Source organism: Myotis nattereri (assembly GCF_964212035.1).
Source record: "Myotis nattereri genome assembly, chromosome: 6".
In the NCBI taxonomy this organism is placed as follows: Eukaryota; Metazoa; Chordata; class Mammalia; order Chiroptera; family Vespertilionidae; genus Myotis; species Myotis nattereri.
In genome coordinates this window covers 44326701-44348169 of record NC_138081.1, presented here as the reverse complement: position 1 = coordinate 44348169, position 21469 = coordinate 44326701, and the positions used below count along the sequence as shown (strand labels likewise).

General features: G+C 39.6%; 1 protein-coding gene and 1 pseudogene across 2 annotated transcripts in view; one reads left to right on the top strand and one right to left on the bottom strand.

Moving 5' to 3' along the window:
• The first annotated feature begins 738 nt into the window (after positions 1 to 738).
• The window catches only part of CEP162 (centrosomal protein 162), a 75859-nt gene continuing 55128 nt past the window's right edge, over positions 739 to 21469 (top strand). Inside the window, exons 1-8 of the mRNA XM_081094085.1 lie at positions 739 to 1000; positions 2029 to 2142; positions 6901 to 7015; positions 10325 to 10471; positions 10800 to 10983; positions 13133 to 13197; positions 15633 to 15751; positions 19677 to 19707. Of these exons, the coding sequence (XP_080950211.1) occupies positions 2083 to 2142; positions 6901 to 7015; positions 10325 to 10471; positions 10800 to 10983; positions 13133 to 13197; positions 15633 to 15751; positions 19677 to 19707 (721 nt within the window). The 5' untranslated portion in view covers positions 739 to 1000; positions 2029 to 2082. The remainder of the gene's footprint in view (positions 1001 to 2028; positions 2143 to 6900; positions 7016 to 10324; positions 10472 to 10799; positions 10984 to 13132; positions 13198 to 15632; positions 15752 to 19676; positions 19708 to 21469) is intronic.
• LOC308521200 (transcription factor BTF3-like) lies at positions 16291 to 16763 on the bottom strand (annotated as a pseudogene). The gene is made up of 2 exons: positions 16700 to 16763; positions 16291 to 16572 (listed from the first exon to the last, which is right to left on the bottom strand). The product of its transcript is annotated as a transcription factor BTF3-like (transcript).

Genomic DNA, 21469 nt, shown 5'->3' with positions numbered 1-21469 from the left:
AACAAAATATAAAGGGAATTGAAATGATTTGTAGATTGCGAGGGTTGAGTGAAATAATGCAGGTGAAGCTCCTATCAACTTCAGTGTGCAATAAATAGCAGCTTTTAAAAAATATGTATTATTCAAATTTTGATCATAGGACACAGCTCTTGGCAGGATACATTGGTATCACAATAAACACATGCTGAATCAGGCTGAAGATGTTGAGGTCCATAACCTGCGTCTGCCAGCAGCACCCCTTGTCGATTTTACTTTCACTACCATAAATGCTGTCCTCTGAAACTCCAAATTGTTGGTTTGGGGGTTTATTTTTAGAGAAATAGCAAAACAAACAAACAACACACACACACACAAATAAATATAGATGCCGCTACAATGGGGAAAAGGAGGTGTAGCAGGTGGGTGTGTTAGGGTGTACTTTAAATTTCTTGCCCACTAGATGGTGGAACAGAGTCCCTATCCCGACAACTGGATGCTTTCTCACAGGTTTGAGTCTCTTTCACAATGCCACAGAGGACTTTGCACGTAGAAGAAACCCAATCCATTAAACGTTTTCAAAAACTTTCGCTTGTTAAGCAGCGAGCTGAAACGACAAAGGTGGGGAAGGTTAGAAAGAGATGAGAAGCAAGGCAATACAAGGACTAGGGGAGCTAAACTACATTTCCCAGAAGCCCACGGGCTGGACCTACAACACCCATCATGCACGTGTTCCCGCTCTCGTAACCGGTCGGCGCCTCCACGTTTCCGAGGAGCACAGAGAGAGACGCGGGGTCCCTACTGTGTGGCAACGATGGCTCCTACCGCCACAGGATCCTAAGCCGGGGCCATTCCCGCCTTCACTCTGAGGCAAAAAGACGCTAACCGCCGTCCGGGCGGACCCACGAGCCACGTGACGAGCCCGGGTCATGTGACTCCGAGCCAGGAGGCTGACGTCTGTTACCCAGACAACTGCTGGTCCCCCAGCAGACTTCCCGGCAAAGCGCGGAATTCGGAGGCGCAGGTGGGTGAGGCGCGGACGCTGGTTCCCCGGGGCCGAGAGTGTCCTCGGAGCTTTCGTTTTGGGTCCCTCCCCACCTCCGCCCGGACTCCAGCTGCAAGTGCGCTTTGTCTTCCCGCCGCCACCGGAACCCGCGCTTCCTGGAGCCGGGACCCCTGCCGAGTGGGGTCCCTGTGGGTGGGATCCGCTGTGACCAGGAATTTGAGGCCGAGGCCGTCACCGCACGCCCCTTGCACGGTGGCGAGACGCTGATGAGGGGGAGGAGGTGTTCTTCCGCAGGTGCGGCTGCGCGGTGGGGGGCTCTGCGCGCCTCCCCTCTCCCGCCTCCCGGAGAGGAGGCTGCCGTGCGGGGCGCGCCGGGGAGGTGAGCTCCTAGGGTGCGCGGAGAGCTCTATGCTGCAAGGCACTGCTGCATCGTTTTTGTTGACTCTCCCTCGCGACAAAAGGAACGACTTGATTTTGGTTGATGTGTATACTCCATTAATTTTATTTTAGGTAGATTTTGAGACTTAATCGGCTCCATTTGATTCCACTTGTCCGTAGTATTTGGAAACATCCCCGTGCCTCGAAAGTCTGTTTTGCAAAGCTCTTAATAATGGATTGATAATTAGTTGAGTGATGAGTCAGCCCCAATTGTCCTGTGCTTTGCCAAAAAGAAACGGTGTTTTTGGATTTCCTAATTTTTAATTTTTAAAAGATTCCTTGAGAGGACCAGGTTTGTTTAAGGGATGTTAAATTTTAACACGCGCGCGCGCATACCCACGTGATAGAGTTAGGAAATATTGTGGAGGCCTTGAACAATAGGATGTTAACAATAAAAATGTATTTCTGGACTCGAAGTAAAAGGCAGACTGTGACAGCTGCTTTTCCAAATCAGTTTTGTGAATGAATTAGGACTCTCGCCCAGCTTCCTGGTCCATTAGTGTGCATATGTACTGAAATCAGAAAAAATGTCTGAGGTTCAAGTCTGCTTGTTTTCATGGTGTGATACAAGTTTCCTCAAAAGATGTTTCTTGTTTCTTGTTACTTAGTGTTCCAGTGTTGAAATACTTCGGAGTGTTTATCTTGGCAAGTGAAAACCAGTGATGATGGCTCACTGTTCCAAAGAAGAACTGGACAAAGAGTTTGAACAGTTCATGAAAGAGGTAAGTGTTTATTTTTTAAAAGGTGTATTGTCAATTGGTCTCGTAAGAAAGTCACCCTTCAGTTTTCTCTTTCACCTCTAAGATCCAGTCCATCATCAAGCTTTGTCTCCAGGTTATACCTGTTATCCTTCTGTTCCCTTCCTTTTCACGACCACTATCCTGGTCCAGGACACCAACAGCTCAGCTGGGCTACTGCAGCAGTTCCCAAGTACTGTCCCAGCATTCCTTCACCATTCTGCAGCCTGCATGCTGTGTTATATAAATCAGGCTCTGTTGGCCTGCTGTTATCTATACTAATAAAAGGGTAATATGCTAGACAGGACGTCTTCAAGGCGTCCTTCCAGACGTCCTCCTGGACAAAGCCACGGTGGCGGGGGCCGAGGCAGAGGTGGTTAGGGGTGATCAGGCTGGTAGGGGAGAGCGGTTAGGGGCGATCAGGCAGGCAGACAAGTGAGCAGTTAGGAGCCAGCAGTCCTGAATTGCGAGAGGGATGTCCGACTGCCGGACATCCCCCGAAGGGTCCGGGCTTGGAGAGCGTGCAAGCTCGGCTGAGGGACACTCCCTCCCTCAAACCCCCGTGCACAAATTTCTTGCACTGGGCCTCGAGTATAGAATAAAAGTCCAAACTCATTCCCAGGGTTTATAAAGCCCTGGATGATGTTACTCATGCCTATTTCACTGACTTTATATCACTCTTACTTATTACCCACTTATGTTACAGTGGCCTTTTCCACTCTAGACATGTCAAGCTCAACTCATAGTAGGAGCTTTGCACTGGCTGTTCCCTCTGCCAATAATGTTGTTCCCCTATTCTTCACTGGGCTGGCGAAAATCTCATCTTAAATGTTACTACCTCAGAAAAGGTTTTTTCTGTTCATCCAGTAAGAAAGAAACCACCAAGTCACTTAGTATACCATGTATTTATACCATACAAAAGCATAATAATACTATGCAAGTATTATTTTACTTATATAGGTCTATTTTCTGTTTCCCATCATAAGAATGCTTAATCTATGACAAGTTGTAGCATATGTCAATGTCTCATTCTTTTTTATAGCTTAATAATATTTTATTGTATGGGTTAACCACATGTTTACCCACTTAATAGTTTATAGACATTTGAGTTCTTTCCACTTTTTGGCAATTATGGATAATTATGGTATGAACAGTCATGCACATGTTTTTGAGTGGATGTACGTTTTCATTTCTCTTGTGTATACCTAGTAGTGGGAATGCTGGGTCATATGGTAACAGTTTAACCTTTTGGGGAACTGCCAGACTGTTTTCTAAGTGGCCGTGCCATTTTCCATTCCCAGCAGCAGTGTATTAGTGTATTAGGGTTCCAATTTCTTCATATCCCTGCAGCACGGTTAATTACTTGGGGACCAGCTTTTTTTCTTTTGTTTTTTGTTGTTCTTGTTTTTGTCATCGTTTTTGTTAATCCTAACCTGAGGATATTTTTCACATTGATTTTTGGAAAGAGTAGAAAGGAAGGGGAGAGACAGAGAGAGAGAAACATTGATGTGGGAGAGAGACACATTGATTGGTTGCCTTCCACATGCACCCTGATGGGCACTGGGAAATGGAATGTACAACCAAAGTACATGCCCTTGACCGGAATCAAACCTGGGACCCTTCAGTCCATGGGCCGATGTTTTAACCACTGAGTCAAACCAACTAGAGCTTTTGTTTTGTTTTAAATATGTTTTTATTGATTTGAGAGAGAGAGACATCAATTGGGGATCAAGCCTGCAACCCAGGCATGTGCCCTGACCAGAATCGAACCAGCGACCTTTTGGTGCATGGGCTAAGACTCCAACCAGCTGAGCCATACCAGTTAGGGCTGTTTTGTTTTTAATTATTGTAATCTGGAAAGCAGTGCAATATTGTCAAAAGTGGAAATACCTACTATGTATTAGACAATAGGGTGGGCATTCTGCATTTTTATTTATGTTTTTTGATTTTTTGCCCCAAGCATGCAAGGTCAGTGCTATTATGACTATTTTTAACAGATGAATTAAGTAAAAAGAGGTGGAATATTCCCTAAGCAATAGAGCTAGCATATTTTGAAGTTGAAGTTTCAACTCAGATCTGTCAGGCCCCCATACCTATATACTCCTTCCACACTCTTATGTGGCCATGGAGTTTAGAAGGAGTAGACTGAGTCTGAGACAGATTCTCAGAATTTGGTAAACAGGAAGATGTAGGGAGGAGAGAGAAATGGGGCATTTTGAGGTGATAGTGAAGTTTAGAGACTGAGTGGAAGGTGATGCAACTAAAATTCAGGTGGGATAAATAACATATTTTCTTCCCTCCTCTCTTCCTGCCTGGTTGTCAGGGAAGACAATTAGTTGTTTTTGAACGTTTAAAAATTGACAGTCTTACAAATCATTGAGCTAGAGTTGCTTGGTTGGCAGGTGGAAATGTGTGTTGTCATCTTGGAAGTTCAAAAGGTCACTCTGGTAGCAATGTCCTTGTTGGGAGACTAAACAGTGTCGTAGAAAGTGGAAAGGTTTTAGTCACAAAGATCTCAGTTTGAAACCCAGCTCTGTAACACCAGCAGGAGCCTCTTTAAGCCTCGTTTAACCTCTTTAAACTGTTTCCTTGTCTGTAAATCTCTTCTAGATTACTTCAAGATTGAGATAATTTGAGAATAGATCCTGACATAGAACAGGTATAGGATCAATGTTGACTGCTTCTTTGGGAAGAGTGCGTAGAATGAGAATAAAAGGAACCAAGAGCAGAGTCCTGGGGAAGGCTAGTGTTAAAGAAACAGACATTGCCAAGAGCTATTAAAGTAGGTGGGTGAGGAAGGTTACTGAGCTTTTCCCACCAAACCACCAAGTTTTCCACAGAGCTTGGAGGACATGAATGCTGTGAAGTCAGAGATAGGGAGTTTCAAGAAGTGTCAGAGTTGGTCACCGGTATCAAGTTCCATGACGTGATCAGGGAAGGGGGCTGACAGTGGTCCTTTGTTGGTGGTATTAGGAGGTCTTTGGTACTGCCGGGAGCCAGTCCATGCTTGCTGTTTCAAGGGACCTGGCATATATGGCATACTGTTCTTAATATGTTTGCTCACCTTCTAGGCACTATGTGTTTTAACCAAGGTCTCTGAGAAAGGTTGTTTCCCCAGGTAGGGATTTTCCCCTGAAGTTAGGGAGGGAATAAAACCTCTTAACTAAGTGCCAAGTGGGTAATTAATCACTTTAACTACGAACAATCATGCTTAAGCTACATAATCTTTACTCCCTGGAATGGAGATAAGAAACGCCCTAACCTTTGAAATAGAGATTGATAGGATTGGAATCAACTGGTATAAATACAGATGTAACAAGACAGAGAGAGACAGAAATTGGCACAGAACCTACACAGAACGTTCTCTAGAGACAGAAGAACTTCGCTGGAGAGAACATGGCAAAAGATCCTGGACAGAAACTGGCCTCAGAACCTAGAGACAGAACCTAGCGAGAGAACATGGCAAAAGATCCTGGACTGAACCTGACTACAGAAATTGGTAAGAGAACCTGACTAGAACCTGGTGACTGAACCTGGCTGGAGAACCTAGCGAGGGAACATGGCTACAGAACCTGGCTGGAGAACCTGGAGAACCTGGCTGGAGAACCTAGCAAGAGACCATGGACACAGAACCTGGCTGGAGATCCTAAACAGAACTTCGCTGGAGATCCTGGCTAGGCTGCTGATCAACTGAACGCTGTCTCCGTGTCATTCCTTCTTCGCCGACTCCGTCCACACCTTTGGGGACCCCTGGGCCCGCTGGGGTTGAACCCCAGCATGGTACCTGGAGGAGAGCTGTTTTGGATGAGAACCAGGTTTTAAGGATTGTTTGGCTTGGTTTAGTGTTGTTGTTTTTTAAACAGAGTAGCCCAGAGTGTTCATTCTTCCAGTCCACAATTGTGCCTGGGGATGCAGTGATGAGCAGGTTTTTCATCTGAAGGAAGGGTGAGAGGAGGGGGAGGAGGGATTAAGATACAAAGATAAAATGGGGTAACCAAGGAAGTAACAACTTGGAGAGGTGGGAAGTGACCCCTCTGCAGGTTCTCCATAAAGTGGAAGAAACAATTTCTCTTCTGAGAGAGAGAAGCAATGTTTTAACAGGTGAGTTTAGTGATGGAGTGAGCGGGAAGGGGGTGGGTTTTGATTGAAGGTCTTCTACTTTCTCAGTGCGGAGAGAGGCCAAGTTACTGGCTAAGAGTCAGGGGGCTAGGTTGGGGTTAGAGTACGGAGTTTAGGGTTGTAGTAAAATTTGGGTCTGAAGAGTTGAAAAGGACAAATAAATATTTGTTAAATCCTATCAATTACTGTGACAAAATGCTAATTTCTCTGGTAAACACCTAAAACTCAGCTCTCCCTGGTCTTAGAATTCTGTGTTCTAGAGTGATGTTAGGTAATTTTGCTCAATCATTATTTATTCTTAGACCCTCAAAAATGTCTAAAAGAGGATTGTATTTTTCTTTTTTTCCTTTCCTGATTTTCTTGATCAAATTTTCTTTATTTGTTGTTATTGTTCTCCCTAGTTAGTTTACGTGTTTAATTCTGTGTATGAAATTGGTGTTCAGAGATATGTGCTTGATTTTTAACTTATTTTGGTCATATATGTTTAGAAATATGAATTCATACATTAATGCTCAGAATATTGCTTATGTATGGAATAGTTGAACTGTGAGAGAAGGAAGGAACATTTTAGTGATGAATCTGGAATTCTCAAATTTAAAATTTAGTAGCTTATATCTGATTCAGCTTTCAGATGATTCTTTTGAAAATTCAAACAAAACACCCAGACAACCTAAAAGAGAAGTGAAAAAGAAAGACACACTGCCATGGTGGATAACAGAAGGTGATTTCGAAGATGGTGGTAAATATTGCTGATTTTTCATTTCACATTATTTGACCACAAGGGGTCAGTCAAGACCTTTAATTCTGGATTTTGTTACTGTACTATAAATATATAAAGACAGTAATTTGAATTTACTTTCTTCACTTTATTATATACAGTATTATATACTTGAGAGTCTATGTTTCTGCATTATTAGGTTATTTTACATTGAGATCATTTTTATTTACTCAAATTAAGATGATGAATAATATCAGTATGTTTATATATAATTATATTTAATGGTAAATTGATTTAAGGTGATTTAATAAAATATCCTGACAACATATTAATGTCATTGCATGGGCAGAATTTAACAAATCTATAGATTTTGGTATCACAGTTTCTTATAACATTAGTAAAATAAATTATCACAGAACTATTGCTCATTGCATTGTTACAAATAGAAAATTACTCTCTGGAGCAGCAGTCGCCAACCTTTCGGACCTCAAGGACCACCAGTGGTCCGTGGACCACCGCTTGGCGACCGCTGCTCTGGAGTGTTTTCTTCAGTGTACTGTGTATGGTGATCGCTGTATCTCTAAGGAACTGAGACTACCATGAAATACCTATGTTCACACTGCTTGCGGGTCATTAAGCACCATTTTATAAACTGATAAGATTTAGTATCTCTTCTCTTGGGGGAAAATTTACCCATGGCTTTTGTTTTTTCCCCATAAAACAGCCCAAATGCCCTAATGTGATAGTTACGGCTCTACCTAATCTGACTGGAACCCTCCTTTCTAGCCTTATGCGCTCCAGCCATATTCTGTTTTTCCTTCTCTGCTGGAAGCATCATTGGCTCCATGCCTGTGTGCGTTAGCTCATGCTTTCTTGCTCTAGAATGCCTTTCCTCTCATCCTTCTTGTCCAGTCAAGTTTGGTATCACCTCTTTTGTAATCCTTCCCTAACTCTTCTAACTCCCTTACCAACACAATTATTTCCTCCTTTGTTTCAGTGTCAAAACACCATAATAGCATTTATGCATTGTGGTTATACTTGTAACCTACTGCTGAGATCGGCAGCTTTGTGAGGGCAGGAAACACTTCTTTTCCTTGTATCCCCTGACCCTTAATGTGTTTAACAAATGAATGTAAGAGTGAATTTGACAGTCATTTATCTGTTCTTAATAATGTAAATAAGGAATTGATTAATTGAAAAATTCAGTGCATTTTTTTTTTCATAAATCCCCAAACTATACAACAGCGTTAAAGTTTGCATGTGAAAAATTCTTTTTTAGAATCTTTCCGTCCGTTGTAAAGGATATAATATGATGAAGTGCTATTGGAATTGTTGACAAAGATTTGAGAGTTAATTAGCATTAAAGTCTCTTTTCTAGAAAATAATCAGATGGAATGATGTGTAAATTCACTTCAAAGGGAAAGAATAGGTCCTGGACCAACACTGGAAGGTAGTCTGACTAAAGGTATTACTAATTTTTAAAAGGATTTATCAATCAGTGATGGATTTGACTAGTAAAGGATGCAAGGAAGGATACTTAAGAAATAAACTTTGCCCAGCTGGTGTGGCTCAGTGGTTGAGCATTGACTCTTGAACCATGAGGTTAAGGTTCAATTCTGGTCAGGGCACATGCCCAGGTTTTGGGCTCAATCCCCAGTAGGGGGCATGCATGAGGCAGCCAGTCAATGTTTCTCAGCATTGATATTTCTAACACTCTCTCCCTCTTCCTTCCTCTTTCTGAAATAAATAAAATCATATTTAATAAATAAACACATAAATAGAAACAAACTTTGACATTGTCCTTTTACACACAAGGGAGAGAGTTTCTCCACCCAAGGGCATAACCTGATCCCTGTTAAGTCACAAACTGTAATAGAGTTTATGGTATGTTCTGAGTACCAGGTGACTCTTAGTACTAGATGATTCCTCTCATCCAGGTGTAGAAGCTTCTGAGGGAGATGGCAACACCCTCTTGAGGAGAGGAACCCATTACCCACCCTAGATAGATGCCATTAAACGTCAGCATTGAGAACTCCAGCCTTATAATTTTGCTTTCTCTTTGAGTTACCATAAGGACAAAATGTTCTGCCTAGAGCAGCGGTTCTCAACTTGTGGGTCGCGACCCTTTTGGTGGTCGAACGACCCTTTCACAGGCGTCGCCTAAGACTATCCTGCATATCAGATATTTACATTACGATCCATAACAGTAGCAACATTACAGTTATGAAGTAGCAACGAAAATAATTTTATGGTTGGGTCACAACATCAGAAACTGTTTTAAAGGGCCAGAAGGTTGAGAACCACTGGCCTAGAGGGTAAAACCGTCTAATCCTCCTGCTGGTGTCCTCTTCATTACCAGTAACTCAGTTGCACCGTGGTTTCGGTTATAGTAGTCTCTTGTGAGCTCGGTTAGCATGGGTCACATCCCTGCGTCAGCATTGGAACCAGGTGAAACCCAGACAGACAGCACCCCAGCCTTGGCATGCACTTTCTCCTTTGACGTGTCTCTTGATTTTCTGCAGCTGTGGAAGTTATTTGAGTTATGGAACCATTATGCACACCTAAAGCCATAAAATAAATAGATTCTGAACCCTTTCCAAGAGGACACTAATTAGGAAATTGCATACAAAATTTGTGACTTCTTAAGGCTTCCTGCAAAGCAAAAGTTATATTTTCCTAATCTTAATACGTATTTCTATCATGTAATATCTATTTTCTCTATCAGTTTTTTACAACAAACGTGTAGCATTGGGATAAAGAAATTTTGATGTTACATAACTTTTTCATTGTTTTCTATTGCTTTTGGAATAAAGAGAAAATTTCACTCCTGGCCTTTGAGGATGAGAATGGTCTAACCATCAGCTCCTGCTCTGGGCTTATTTCTACCCTGACTTACCTTTACTCTCTAGTCTAGACCCACCTTCACTGGCTTTTTTGCATCCTCTGATATGGCTGTTCCCTCGCATTGTTGACCCTTTGTACCTCTTCCCTCTACCTGGAATTGTCTCCCTTTTCCATTTCAGCTGGTTATTTACTACTCTTCCTTCACATAGGGCAGATACTGTTCTTTAAAATAGCATGGTGCACTGTATAAAAGTGCTGTGCTCTTTTCACCCTCATAATGCAAAATTTTAAAATATTCTTAAGATACACTGCAAACAAATGTAATTTTTCTTTTGTGAATTTTAGGTTTGATGGATTTTTATTTAATAGATTAGATTTATTTTATAGCTTCTGTCCACAAAATTAGTATAATAGTATGGTGTTGGCATAGTTGTCAAAACAATGTCCTGAATATAAATATCCAGTTATATTAAATCCCATCCCTAGGACGGCTTGGAACCAATGTAAGCTATCTGAAAACAAAGGTGACTTCTCAGCCTATTATGGAAATAGAAGAGGAGTCTGCTGAGAGGATTCAGTTTCTCAAGAGCAGTGGGACCTCTATCCTAAGTATTGACAGCTTAGAAACAAATGGTAAGAAATGTGAGACGTATGAGTTGATAGGTTAGTTACTATGCTTATAATCAGAATTTTTACAAAAATTACAATCTTGAAGCACTTAGATTTAATATCTTTCTAAAAAGTTTACAATTACACTTATAGAGAAGCCTTATAATCTTGCTTATTGATTATGAATATACATCTATGCTTATTGATTATGAATATACTATATTGGGTGAAAGATTAAGTAAAGTATGTTTTATATTTTTTAAAATTTTACTATATAATGTTAAATGCATCACTAAAATTAATTTTATCAAAATTTTGTATGTTAATAAAATGTATTTGTGCCTTCATTTAGAAAGAGTAGTTTCTGAGCTCAATCATAGTGTTCTCGGATTGGGATTGGACACATTCGAAGAAAAAGAAGAAAAAGAGCAATTTTTTGCCAGACTTGAGAAAGGGTTAACATCTTCCATTGATTATTCAAGATTAAATAAGGAATTGGATTCCAATGACTCCACACATTTTAAAGCTTTACATAGGTAATGTAACTATATTATAAACTAATCGTTAAATGATTTTTTTGTGTGTGTTTTTCTAACTTTTTGGAAGACTGGTATATACTTGGACTAAAATGGGTAAGTATTATAACAGGCAAAAGTAGAATCTTATTTTTAACTCTATTCTCTGTTTATTATGTTGGTCAGAGTTTTTCTTTTATGTGAACAGAATACATTGATTTGTATTCGAGAGCCCACTCTCCCTCCAGATATCTGAATGTCATGCCTGAGATATTACTGAGACTAACAGCACATTGCCAGAAAGACCTTACTAGGAAGGTAACTTACCAAGTGATTTTCCACAGATAAGGTAAATAACTGACTTCAGGTAGCTGTTAGATACTCAGAGGGGAAAGGAACAGAAACGGGTTGGGGAACCAGGGAGCAAAGACACAAACCAGGGTTTGTGTCCTACCTTTGTGTATATTTGACCCTAATGATTATTTGAACACCTCATTTATTCTGGAAATCCTGCTAGTTGACTGAGCTTGTCCTCTGTAAGTAAGGTAGACTTTTGACATTTTCAAGATCTTTGTGAAACCTGAATCTTTCATTTCCTCAGTTTTATATATCATTTAATATTTTAATTTTAAGTGAAAGTCAGATTATAATTCTAAGATTTTGAAGAACACCAAACTATAATTATTAGTACCTGCTTTCCTCACGGGGCTTAGTTTCTTACAGATGGTGGACAAAGCAGTGACTACCATGTACTGTGTGGGCTCTGAGATTGTTACCCTACTTGGACGTTAACAAGTTAGCCTGCCAGTTTTATGAATGCTGACAAGATTTCTGGGTCAGAAACAAAGGGCTTTATTTCTCAAAAATAAAGGCTTTATTTCAACAGAATCAGTTCAGTACCTGAGTGCCAAATTTATTTGCCTCAGTTCCCTATGCCCCACACGGCCCACAGGGCAACACAAAGGGTCCATGATGGCTGTCGGCACACGCGGGTTACTTTACAGGAGAGGACCTGTCACTGAGCTTAGAGAATCTACTGCTTTATAGTAAAGTGGAAACAAGCCTTCTCTTTGGGCAGAAACATTGGTTCATCTCTCAAGGTTGCTCACGGCCAACACAACCCTGAGAAATGACTAGGAAAGGGGGGTTTCATGCCTTGCATTCTTGGCATACCCATCAGGAACATGCAGACCCATGGTGATTGCCTTAGTGACAACATAGATTAAGCCTGTATAGGTTTATTAGTCACAGGATTTTGCCCCTTTGCAATATTTAACTTTTTTTCTGATTTCTTAACAAAATTCTTAACTACTGATATTTTTGCTCTAAAACAGACTAGTCAGAGTGCAGCACAGTATTGAAATGCAAAATTATTTTCCGTTATTACTAATATCTCTAATAATAAAAGAGTTAAATGCTAATTAGACCAGATGTCCTTCCAGACAAAGCCACAGCGGGCGGGGCCACCGCAGTAGAGGCCCTTGCAGAATTTTATGCATTGGGCCTCTAGTAGTTTTACAATTTTTTGGACCTTTTAATCTCACTGGCAACAGGACTGATGGACTGAAAAAGGTGGAACTGATTCCTGGGTTTGAAAAAAAGCATATCTGAACTAATATATCCAGTGCAATTCAGACTTGCTCCAGCTTCTCTGTTACCTTGCTGAGTTTTTCTTGCAAGCATGTCAAACTCGTGGCTGGCGGGTTTAAATGAGGCATGAGGCCCACTGGCCATGGGTTTGACTGGCCATGAGCTTGGTAAGACTCCTGTTTAGCTGCTATTTCAGGAGTAAGTTGCTTGTTAGCATGTAAATGACTATGGTATTTTTTTCCTGGCCTCCTTGTAGACTTCAGTGGTTCTCATAACTTGTCAAGTCCTAATCTTTAGTGTAAAAAGGACATCTGGAGCCTGAGACATGTAAATGCACAAATTTATGTATAGAGTTAAAAATTATGGCATGTTTTCCTTTGTATTATTTTGTCAGCTACAATTAAGCTGTAAGGAAATGTTATTTTCAAAATGTTTTGCTTATAGCTCCCAAGTTTTTTGCTTTTGATAGAACTTGAGAAGAAATACATAATATTAGAGGTTTTAAAAAATATACACGAAGGATTTCATGGAAATGTATTATTAACATGTAATACTAAATTAAATAAATATTTTTTTCTAGTAATCAAGCTAATATAGAACTAACCGAAGATAAACATGAGAATGAGTCAAAACTTGAACTGGCAGGTAATTTCATTGGTTTAAAGTTTACAGTATTTGAAAAGATAATATAGCTTTTAATAAAGATATTGGTAAGAAAAAAATAATTAAAGAGAAATCATATTGTCTTGGAAAGAGCTTCAAACAGGTAGAGCGAATTGCTTGTGTTGTAACCTGAGCCACCAGGAAGTTGTTAAAAGTCCACCGCTGCCTTATTTGTTGGGAGTGGGCTGTGGACCAGTTGGGAAGACAGAAAAAAGGAGTTTTGTGCTAGTAGCAGGGAAACCTGTGGAGCCAAGACAAATACCTTTAAAGCTTGATTGTGGCAGTACATCTTTTTCCATCTACTGACTTTTAATGTATCTGTGTTTTAAAATGATTTTCTTATAGATACCATATAGCTGGGTTTTGCTTTTTTTATCCAATCGGACAATCTCTGACTTTTAATTCAAGTGTTTTTACACTTTATAAAAATATATTTCTTGGATTGATTATTTACTGTATTGCTATTTGTTTTTGTATCTTTCCATCTTTTTTTTTATTTGGTTTATTTGTGGTTTTTTTGTCTTGCATTTTGTTGGATTGAGTATTTATAGTATTCCATTATCCCTTCATTTGGCTGGTTATACCTATTTTTGCTGTATTTTTTGTCTTAATTGCCCTAAGATTCACAATATGCAGCTTTATCTTATTAGAGTCTACTTTCAAACAATATTTTACAATTGCTGACAGTTCTATAGCTGATAGTAGTAGAACTAGGTAGTGAGTCCAAGACTACTGGCTCCTGGTTGCGCTCTTAAGTGTTATATTACTTGCACTGTTTCTTATACTACCTGTTTGTAATCCCATAAATACTACATTCCCTTCCATTGATTGGAAGTAGTTCCCAAATCCCAAGTAGTTGTCTAAGTTCATTGTCTCCCCCCTCCTTGTACATCATCTCTTTTTAAACAAATTTAATCTCTTAGGTTACTTAAAATTTGGTGCTTCCTACCTAGAATATTAGAATCTTCATCATTTTCATATTGGTCCTAGAACCTAGAACAATGTCTAATACAGAGTAATTTCTCAATAACTGAATTTAATTGTGTCTACTGATATTTAAAAATCCCACTGTTTTTTCTCAAATGGTGGAGAAACAAAGGTGAGCTTCTCAACTTCGAAATACAGATGCTAACCAGGTAACCTAGCTTATCTGTCTAGGTTATAATACCATGCTGTTCCAACCTCATATTCCTTATGAACTAAAGTGGAAATGTTTCTGTAGGCAGATCTCAGTGGAAGCATCTCTGTTTAATTTCCAAGCCCTCTCAAGTTTATTCCCACACTTCTATTTATAGCTACATTTAAGTTGTCTCCTCCTTTCTAAAAGAAGACTGAAGGACAGTCTTTCCAAAAGCAGATTCTAGTACCTCATGCAGTCTTTCTCCCATCAGGCCATCCTGTTTCTGAATGTGATCTATCTTTTGAACTAAAAGTAAGATTGCATTTTCTTCTAGAATGGTTGATTCTACCCTGTAAAGGTTATTACGCTTTACAGCCTGTAGGTCTCAGTCAATTCTTCATAAGAGCTATAAACAAGTTACAAATTGTTGAATAGATCCTGGCCAAATCATCCCTGCCTTGTCTTCTCAATAAATAGTCTGATGGAATCATGTTAACATGGACACACCCTTCCCATCTGCTGCAAAGTCATTGAGATATAATTTGGACTTTTAGCTGAGAAGTGCCCAGTGTTGGGAAACAGTGAAGGTCATATAGGCCATTATTTCCTCAGGGAAGTATCAGAGATAGACCTCTCATGAGTAGCATTTAAAGCTTATAGTAGAGATACCTATAGATACCAAAAAAATCAATCAACTTAAAAAATGAATAGCCCTAGCCTGTGTGGCTTAGTTGGTTGCACATAGTCCCATGCACCAATCCAAGCAGGGCACATGTCTGGGTTGTGGGTTCGATCCCTGGTAGGGGGCACATAGTTGCCAGCTGATGGATGTTTCTCACATCGATGTTTCGCTTTCTCCCCCTTCCTCTCTCGAAAATCAATTTAAAAGACACTTTTTTTTAAAAAAAAGCAAAAGCCATGCTTTTATGAGTCAACATTTTACAAAAGTGCTGGCTTTTATAAGTAAGCAATTTGAGATTTTTGTCTTTAAAAAACAAATATTAAAATTTGTTTTAAAGATGATATAAAATCTTGGGTAGCTCTACATACTTTTAGTCAGTTAACACTATCAAAGATTAAAAATAAAAGTACTTGAAAGGACAAAAAATGGAATAAAATTAAGACAGTCTTAAAAATTGAATTATTAAATCTTTGCAAAAAAATCTGTTAATTTATATTTATGTCAATATTTCAATAAATTATTCTTATGTGGAATTCTTCCTTTTGAAATCAGTCACTTCCTGGAAATTGATTTTTTTTATGTGATCCTTATATTTTTTAAAATTTTTTTCTTCAGAAAATTACAGTGATGATTTTGAAGATGAGGAGGATATTGATGGACCTTTGACTACTAAAGATGAAGAAACAAATTCCAAAGAAAATTCCAAATCAGAAAAAATAAGTGCACCCAAACAGGTACATATCAATTATCTATTTGACAATTTTGAAACTTCAAAATTTATAACTTCATAATTTATCACTTTAGCTGTTATTATTTGGAGAGTTCGAAATATGGAGTTCTTTATAGTCTTTTTTGTTTGTTTGTTGTTTGTTTCTTTGTTATTACATGATTCTACCAGTTAAATCTTTAATAAAATTCCATCAAAGATTATGTCATATTATATGCCATGATTAGCTTTCTACAAACAACTTTGCTTTCTGTGTATGAATCAGTGTCAATGAAATAAAAAATAAAACTATACTAGGCAGAGAACTTTATTAACCTGTTTCAAACTTTATTCCCAAGCTTCTTCAGCTTAATTAGCTGCAAAGAATGATTTATGTATAAGCAAAAACTGAAAAGAGCTGCTATGTCCAGGGGCGTTGGGCTAAAAAAATATTAGAGATCTAGATTTTATCAGATCCATAAACAAAATTTGAAAAAGCAGTCATAATAGAAAATACCAGCTCCCAGAAACTTCTTTAAGTTTATCTTCTTCAGAAGTTGACTCAATTCAGTTTGCTTCATTATTGGAAGCCTCATCGAAATTCTCCACAAGATCTGGAACTTCATCATCCTCATCCTCTCCAGTAGCAATGGCGTGTTTCCATCCACAGATTGTTTGGGCAGAGCTTCAGCCAGTCTCCTTAAACTAGTCAGACTGCCTGCACCAAGCTGGTTTGAGATGCTAATAGCATTTCTGTCAGCTGCTTTATCTCAGCATGGCCTGTAATGGTGAAAGTGTTCGCTGCCAGAGATGCCTGAACTTTAGGGTTGTTAAAGTGGATCACTGTTCCTTAGTTTATAAACATATTTATCTCTTCAATACCAGAGATACTGTTTACCCCTAACTTCTTTAAGGAGAACTGAAGTTTTTTTTTATCATCTGCTGTATCGTGTGCTGTGAACCACCTTCTTTCTACGAGCAGTTCCTTTCCCACCAATGTGTACTTGTGCCTGCAGTTTGGCAAGTTTCTCTTGGTTCATGATAGTTTCTTTCATCTTGTTGGAGAGGAAACGGGCTGAGTGGGGGACTAAGGCTGAGTGGGGGGTTTTAGGGCAGACCAGCTGAGAAGAAGCACACACACGCAGGGATGCAAGATCAGTTCTTTATAGTCTTGCTTATTGTTGTAAAGTTATAGGTCTCTTAACATACAGACATTTCCTTAACTCAGGATGTCAGTGTGGTGTAAATCTTAATGAAATATCATGGCAGTTGGTAATATTCTTAAGGGTATCTTTTGGCAAGTAATTTCCTTAACTTAAGCTTTAGAAGTTGAAAACTTAATTAAAATCTCAAGTCAAATTTTAAGCAGACATAATAAATTACACTTTCCTTTGGTAGGTCTTGTCCTTGTGAATACAATAAATACCCCTCCTTAGGATTTATGCTAGTAGTAACATTAGTGTCTGCGATCATAAATTATTCTCTTCACATTCAACATTGCTGTACTCTGTCTCATTTTTCAGTTTTTAACCTAGTTAAGGGTACTGCAGCATATTGCCTATCTGATAAAACTTATCCTTGACCTATCTAATAGTAACCAGTAGGACAATTATTATTATGTTGGTCTTGATCTGAACACAGTCTCTTTTGGGACTACGTGTTAGGACTAGATGTTTTGAACATGTGTGAAGCCATTAACTATCTAAAAAGAAGTAAGGAACACTTTTAGGTTTTAATAAATATTATTTTCTTAAGAAAATTATCTTACTCTAACCTAGTAATTTGCCTTTGAGTGTCTGTATCATGTAACTTGGGTGGAAAAACCCAGGTGACCTTAGAAATACCCCCAAATTAAAGAGATCTGATGAGTATCCTTAGAAATGTAATGGGGTTTATACTTGGAATATGGCAATTATAATATTTTATGAAAAATAAATAGATCAGTAGACGGCACATCAGTAGTGGTGTGCTATATTAAGGAAGGATAGCCTTCATTAAAATGTGTTAACCTAAATGTGGAAACCTAGGAGAGAGTTGCCTGGGTAAGGATCAAAATAGGAAGGTGCCCTAACCAGTTTGGCTCAGTGGATAGAGCGTCGGCCTGCGGACTCAAGGGTCCCAGGTTCAATTCCAGTCAGGGACATGTACCTTGGTTGTGGGCACATACCCAGTGGGGAGTGTACAGGAGGCAGCTGATCAATGTTTCTCTCTTATCGATGTTTTGAACTCTCTGTCCCTCTCCCTTCATCTCTGTAAAAAATCAATAAAATATATTTAAAAAAATAGGAAGGTAATAAAGCTCTGTTATAATAAGACTAGAGGCCCAGTGCACAAATTCATACACTGGTGGGGTTTGGCCAGCCCGCCCTGATGGGGGCTGATTGGGGCGGGCCAGTGGGGGGTAGAGGCTGTGAGTGGTTGGCTGGCAGGCCCTGTCCACAATGGGGGTGGGGGGGCTGATCGGGGGCGGAGCAGGCCAGGGGGAGGGGCTGTGAGAGGTTAGGGGGGCCCATAAGGCCCCAGTGGGGCTGGTTGGTTGCTGCAGTGCCCATCATAGTGACTGGTTGTTCTGGTTGTTCCATCATTGCAGTTGCTTGGCTTTTATCTATACTAATAAAAGCGTAATATGCTAATAAGACCAGATGTCCTTCTGGACAGCCTTCTGGATAAAGCCGGGGCTGCAAGGGAAGCCCCAGTCCTGGGTGCCTGTCGGCTGCCAGAGGAAAGCCTGGATCCCGACTTTCTGCTGGTGGCTGGAAGGAAGCCTGGGTTCTAGGTGCCAGAGAGAAGCCGGTGCCGGCAGCCCGGGGGAAGGATGGCTTACTCTTGCATGAATTTTGTGCATCAGGCCTCTAGTATATATAGATAATCCTACATACTGCCTATCTGAGTGGAGAATATAGGTGACACTAATTAGAAAACTTATTCTAAGGGATCCTATAATATTGATGAATTTCAATTATGTTACCATTTGGTGGCCTACCTTTTTGAAAATTTTCTCTCAAAATGTAGATGAAACCATGAGTACAAGTTATATTTAATCATTAATTTTTAACAGTAAGGGGGAAATGCTGATGTTATATTAGAAAGACTCTTATATGAGGTATTCATGTTATCCTGGAGTTAAAAAAAGAATTTCTGAGCAAAGTGGATGAGCAGAGGGCATCTGGATACTTTAAACAAGGCTTTTATAAATTAACTAGAGGCCCGGTGCACAAAAATTTGTGCACTGGCGGGGGAGGGGGAGTGGGGGGGTGACCCTCAGCCCCACTTGTGCTCTCTCACAGTCTGGGAAACCTCGGGAGATAACCACCTGCTGGCTTAGGCCTGCTCCCCAGGTGGCAGATGGCAGTCCCGATCCCTCGGTGCCTGCCCCGCCTCCCCAGGTCGCGCACATGGAAGGGCCGTTCCAGGGCTTGGGTTGCCACCCTGGGTCGGGTCGCGCACGGGACGCCCCGGACAAGTCGTACACGGGACGTCCGGGTGGGCCGGCTGATCGCTACTTCCCCGCCCGGCCGCCCTGGGTCGGGTCGCACATGGGATGCCTGGGCGGGCCGGCCAATTGCTGCTGCCCTGCCCGGCTGCCCCGGGATGGCGCTGTCCCGCCCTGCCTGCAGTATGCAAATTAGCTGCCATTTTTGTTGGTGGTTAATTTGCATATTGTGCTGATTAGCCAATGGGAGGCGTAGCGAAGGTACAGTCAATTACCATGTTTGTCTATTAGATAGGATTACTGATAATTGCCAAGATTCTGAAGAAACTTCTGTAATTTCTCGAATAGCTACACTCCCCAGAATTATCGTTTGACTGAAGGTGATAAACCTAGAAAGAATATTTCCTGATCTTTTCATAATGGAGTAGAGCGCTGGCTTTCAAATTTTGTTACTATTTCCATTATCATTTTACATAACGCTGGTTTTAAATGATACAATTCTTTTCTACCTTTAATTTAGGAAGAAGAGAAAACTGGCATGCTGGCCAATGGTAAATATTGTGTATACTTACGTTTTAGTCGGCAAAAAATTGTTCAGCATTTCATCTAAATAATTCTGAATAAACCACTATTTGTACTTATGTTTTTTTAAAAATATATTTTATTGATTTTTTACAGAGAGGAAGGGAGAGGGATAGAGAGTTAGAAATGTCGATAAGAGAGAAACATCGATCAGCTGCCTCCTGCACACTCCCCAATGGGGATGTGCCCGCAACCAAGGTACATGCCCTTCACTGGAATCGAACCCGGGACCCTTGAGTCCACAGGCCGTCGCTCTATCCACTGAGCCAAACCAGTCATGGCTGTACTTGTTTTTTTAATATCTCCAATGAATTAACATTCACAGATTGTCTCAATAATATGTCTCTTCTCCCTATCTTGAATCCTTGTTATATTTAAGAAAATTTATTTTTTATAAAAGCCCAGGACTGGATTGATTCATTGCTATATTTACCAAATGTTCAAAGAATCAATACCAATTTTTTAAAAATCTTTCAAAGAACAGAAAGGAATACGTTGAAATTCATTTTATGACACCGAGATCACCTTGATACCAAAATCAGAGAAACATCATGAAAAGAAAATATTTCCATTTAAAATTACATTCAAAAGAATAAAACACTTAAGAATAAATTTAACCAAGGAAGTAACAAATATGTACACTGAAAACTACAAAATATCGAAGAAATTGAAGCAGACACAGTAAATGGAAATTTATTACATGTACATGATTAGAAGAATTCGTATTGTTTTAATGTCCACACTACCCAAAATAAACTACAAATAGAGTACATTCCCTATCAAAATTCCAATGACATTTTTCAAAAACAATCTTAAAATTCATATGGGACCACAAAAGATCCAAATAGCCAACTCAGTCTTGCGAAAGAACAAAAGTGGAGGAATCACATGTCCTTCTACTTAACATTTCAAACTGTTAAAGAGCTGTAGTAATCAGAACAGCATGCTATTAGTATTAAAAACACACATAAGTCAATTGAACAGGATAGAGTGTCCAGAAATAGACCTAAGTATAAATGGTCAATTTTTGACCAAGAATACACAGGAAAGAATAGTCACTCCGATAAATGGCATTTGGAAAATGGCCACATACAGAAGACCCCTATCCACAACATGTACAAAAATCAATGTGAAATGGATTAAATACTTAAATAATAATATATATTTAGCCTTGTAAAAAAACAGTAAATTCTGCCATTTGAATAACATGGATGAACATGGAGGACATTTAGTTAAGTGAAGTAAGGCAGACACAGAAACACAAATACTACATGATCTCATATGTGGAATCTAAAAATGCCAAAATCATAGGGAGGATAGAATAATGGTTACCAGGCGCTGGAAGAGCAGGATATAGGAAGATGTTGGATAAGGGATGCAAAGTTTTAGTTAATGCAAGATAAAAAGTTCAAGAGATTAGTGTGTAACTGTAGTTAACAGTAGTGTATTATGTACTTGAAATTTGCTAAGAGGGGAGATCTCAAGTGTTCTCACCACATATAACAGCTAAATAGCTATTCAAGGTGGTGGATGTTAATTTGCTTCCTTGCGGTAAATATTTCATAAAGTATAAATATATCACATTGTCAAGTGTCAGGTATACCTCAACAAAGTTGGGGTATTTTATTTTTCTCAGGCCCTTTACCTTCCACATATAAATGTACATTAGGCCTGTATGTAAGCATAGGTATGTATGTTAATGTAAACTTACTCTTTTATACATAAGGAGAA